Here is a 3763-nt window from a genome sequence, read left to right as displayed (position 1 = left end):
GGGGGTGGGGGGTTCTGGGGGGTCCGTGGGGTGGACCCGGTTGGGAACAACCCCCGATCTCCCCCGGGGCCCGAGGGCGGAGCGGACCCGGTTGGGAACACCCCGCTCGTCTCCGCCGCTGCAGCCGCTTCCCCTGCTCCGGCTGCCGCCGCTCGGCCCCGGCCGGGCCCGCGGGCATCGCCGCTCCTGGCGCGGGTGGAGGGGTCGGGCCGGGCCGCGCCCGCTGTTACAGCCCGGTCAGGGGCTGAGACGGGGTTCTTTAGAGGATGGCTTCGAGGGCGACATTAAGGCACAAAACTCCAGATGTTAGGTCTCAAACAGACAATTTGCTTTATTGGTAACAACAAGTAAAAGGGGAAAAGAGGGGGGTGGGGAGGAGAGGGAGAGAGCAGGAAAAGGAAAGACTGCAAAAGGAAAATGCTAAAAGTTACCGGGACCAGTGAGAGAAGCGGGTGTAGTCAGCCCCAGGCAGTCCGGGAAGGGTCGCTGGAGGGAAGCAGGGGGTGAGCAGACTGGATCCGAGACAACCAGGAGACGCAGGCAGGTGGGACACGAGCAGGACAGAGCGAGCAGTGGGGCCCGCGGCCAGCACGGGACCCTGGGCAACACCGCCTGCACTGGACCGGACCCTCGGGCAACGCTGGGCACTGCCTTAAACACCCCCCGGTGGGCTCTCAGCGGCCAGCTTGGCTCCGGACAGAGCTTTGCAGGGTGTCGGTGGGTTGAGCTGCTGGTATCCAGGGTGGCTGGCTCTGCCAAGGCGGGTAAATGTACCAGCTTTGTGCTGGAAACTCTCTGACTCCCGCCCGTCCCTCGGGGCCGCTCTTTCGGTGACACGGGCCGGCAGCTTTTTATTCTATTTATTTTACTATATTGTCTGTACTTTATTCGATCCCCACCCCACCCGACCCCCGGGGCCGCACTTTCAGTGGATGGAGCAGCAGAGGCCCCTCGGGGCCGTTCATCGCTCTCTCACCCCCCCCCGGGGCTGCCCCGGCGCTCCCTCAGCGCAGGTATTTTATTCCATTTATTTTATTCTCTGTATTTCATTCTATTTACAACGGGCAGGTCCTGCCCTGCAGCTCTTTCAGTGACACGGAGGGGCGAAGACCCCCCGGTGGGGTTCTTCCCGGCTGTTTTTTGGAGTCACCCCCCGGGGCCTCAGTGCCGAGCAAGGCTCTTGGTTTGGTTTCATCGGTTTTACAGATTTGTGGGATTCTGGTATTTATTTGTATATTGTATTTATTTTCTTGTTGTTATGTGTTTATTTCTACAGCTTATTTATTCCTTGTTTGTCTATATATTTTATTTATTTATTTATCTATTTATCTATTTATTTAATAGTATTTATCTCTTTATATATTCATTTTTGTCTATTTCTATAATTTATTTGATTGTTTTATATAATTTTGTCAAGTCATTTATTTGCTTGTTTATTTATTTGTTTAAATAATTAATCTATTTTTAAATTTTCAATTGTGTATAATGTTTCAATTATTTGTTTTATAATTCCCAATATTTTTATGAAATTTTATTTAATCATATAATTTTAATAATATTTATTAATAATTCTTATAATAATAATAAATTAATAATTTATTAATATTAATATGAATTTATGCTTATATAACTTTATTCATCTGTTTATATAAGCTCATTTATTTGTTTATATCATTATATTCTATTTGTTTTTATAATTTAATGTACTTGTATCTAATGATTTGTTCTATAATTTTAAATATTTCTTTATGTAATTTTATTTAATTGGTCATATTTTATTTATTAGCATCTATAATTCAATTCATTTTTATATAATTTTATTTTGTTTAATAATTTTTATATGTCTACATAGTTTTATTTAAATGTTTTATTGTAACCATTAGCTTATTTAATTTTATTTAATTGACTTTAGTTATTTGTTTATATAATTTTAATTATTAGGGTATATAATTTGAGTTATTCAATCATATGATTTGATTTATCAGCATAAATAATCTAATGTCTTTGTTTATATAACTTTATTTATATAAGTTGACTTATCTGTTTATACAATTTGATTGAATTGTATATATATAATTTTGTTTCTTTGAATATATAATTTTATTTAGTTCCTTAAATAATTTTATATATTTGTTTAATTTTTACCCTTAGTTTATCTTTCATTTCTTTATTTACTTGTAATTATTTTTTATATAATTTTAATTATTAGCATATTATTTGCAATTATATAACTTGATCTATTGATTAATATAATTTGATTTATTGGTATATATAATCTGATTTCTTTGTTGATATAATTTTAATTATTTGTTTATTTAATTTGTTTCTGTAATTTGATTTATTTCTATAATTGGTTTTATGCATTTATATAATTTTATTTAATTACATATAGAAATTTGTTTCTTTGAATCTATAATTTGATGTATTTCTTAATATCTTTTTTTTTTTTTTGCTTTCAATCCTCACTCTTCCCTCTTCCCGGCCAGGGCCTCTCTGGTTCCTGGGCTGTGGTCCGGGGGGGTCATTAAAGCTGATTCCGGAAGGGATTGCCTGGTTGGCAGGGACAGCCCCAAAGGTCACCTTTCCCTTTTCCCTTTTCCCTTTTCCCTTCTCCCTTTTCCCTTTCCCTTCCCCTTTCCCTTTTCCTTTTCCCAGCTGGAAAAGGCTGGAAAAGCTCCAGAGGAGCTTCCCCCATGGCACAGTTGGTTTTCCAGCAGGGACGGAAATCCGGTAGTTTTGCCGGAAGGAACATTGGGATTTATTCCCAGAATCAGGAAATACTGACCAAAAGGAAGTCCAAGCCCGTATTTACTCCGAGTTTCTCTAAATCCAAGTATTTCCTGGGAGTGAAATGCCGAGTGCTGACCCACAGACTCCATGGCCGGGGATTCTCCAAACCTGGTGTCTCAGTTTGACAAGATTACAACTTAGAAATGAAGAGACTTCAGGTGGAAGTGTGGGAAAGAAAAAGAAACAGCTTTTTATTCCCAAAAGCTGAACAAACAACCAACGGCGCCAACAAAACCTTTCCGAAGAAACCAAACCAAGTCTCGAATGCCCAGGTAAGGGGGAGAAACCCGCGGCAAGCCAGGCAGGGGTGGGGGAAAGGCAGGGCTGTGCCGACAGGTCAAAGCTCTCACAGCCAGCCTGGAAAGGGCCTTTTGTCCCCCAGGCAGTCCCAAAGCAGAACACCTCGTTCCGAGATGGTCGGTCTCTCGCTCATCCCGCGCAAGGTGTCCCGCAGGGAAACAAAACTTTCTGAAAGAGGCGGTCAAAAACCGGGCTCCGCTCTGGGCGGGGCCACCAAAGCCCCAGAGCCCCGAACAAAGGACTCCCCGCCCTCCCTGCGGCCACCGCGGTGTCCCCAGAGCTGCCCTGTCCCCACTGCCGCTGCCCAGCGCCTGCAGCTCCGTCCCCACCCCATCCTGGGGCACACGGATGGAGGGAATGGGGGCTGACACTGGGAAAACATTCCAGCAGCTCTTTGCAAACCTCTGACACCTGGTTCCCAGACATTCCCAAAGAAGGGGCTTCCCGAGACCGTGGCCTCGGGCGAGGGACCGACCTTTGTATTTGTCATAGTCCTGATTTTTAGCAAGAATTTTGTCTTTCCTTTCCCCTTCCCCCTCCTGCGTGTATGTCTTAATGAGCCATCAGATAACAAAGAAGTTGGCCTGAGACCTAAATGGCTAGACATTTATCTCCTGGCAACGAAGGGGGAGGGATTGGAAAGAAGGCCAGGGTGTGTGTATGGAAAGAGGTG

The 3763-nt window shown here is 43.9% G+C and overlaps 1 protein-coding gene across 1 annotated transcript in view; it reads right to left on the bottom strand.

Moving 5' to 3' along the window:
- Positions 1–3763, bottom strand: part of LOC114072272 (HLA class II histocompatibility antigen, DRB1-4 beta chain-like) — a 10548-nt gene that overhangs the window by 3124 nt on the left and 3661 nt on the right. The window contains 1 exon segment of the mRNA XM_027910187.1: positions 3386–3501. Within this exon segment, the coding sequence (XP_027765988.1) occupies positions 3386–3501 (116 nt within the window).

The sequence above is a fragment of the Empidonax traillii genome, unplaced genomic scaffold (genome assembly GCF_003031625.1).
Source record: "Empidonax traillii isolate 1590-97213 ecotype Southwest subspecies unplaced genomic scaffold, ASM303162v1 scaffold2884:size29232, whole genome shotgun sequence".
In the NCBI taxonomy this organism is placed as follows: domain Eukaryota; kingdom Metazoa; phylum Chordata; class Aves; order Passeriformes; family Tyrannidae; genus Empidonax; species Empidonax traillii.
The sequence above is the reverse complement of the archived record's forward strand: the minus strand, read 5'-3'. Positions and strand labels throughout refer to the sequence as shown.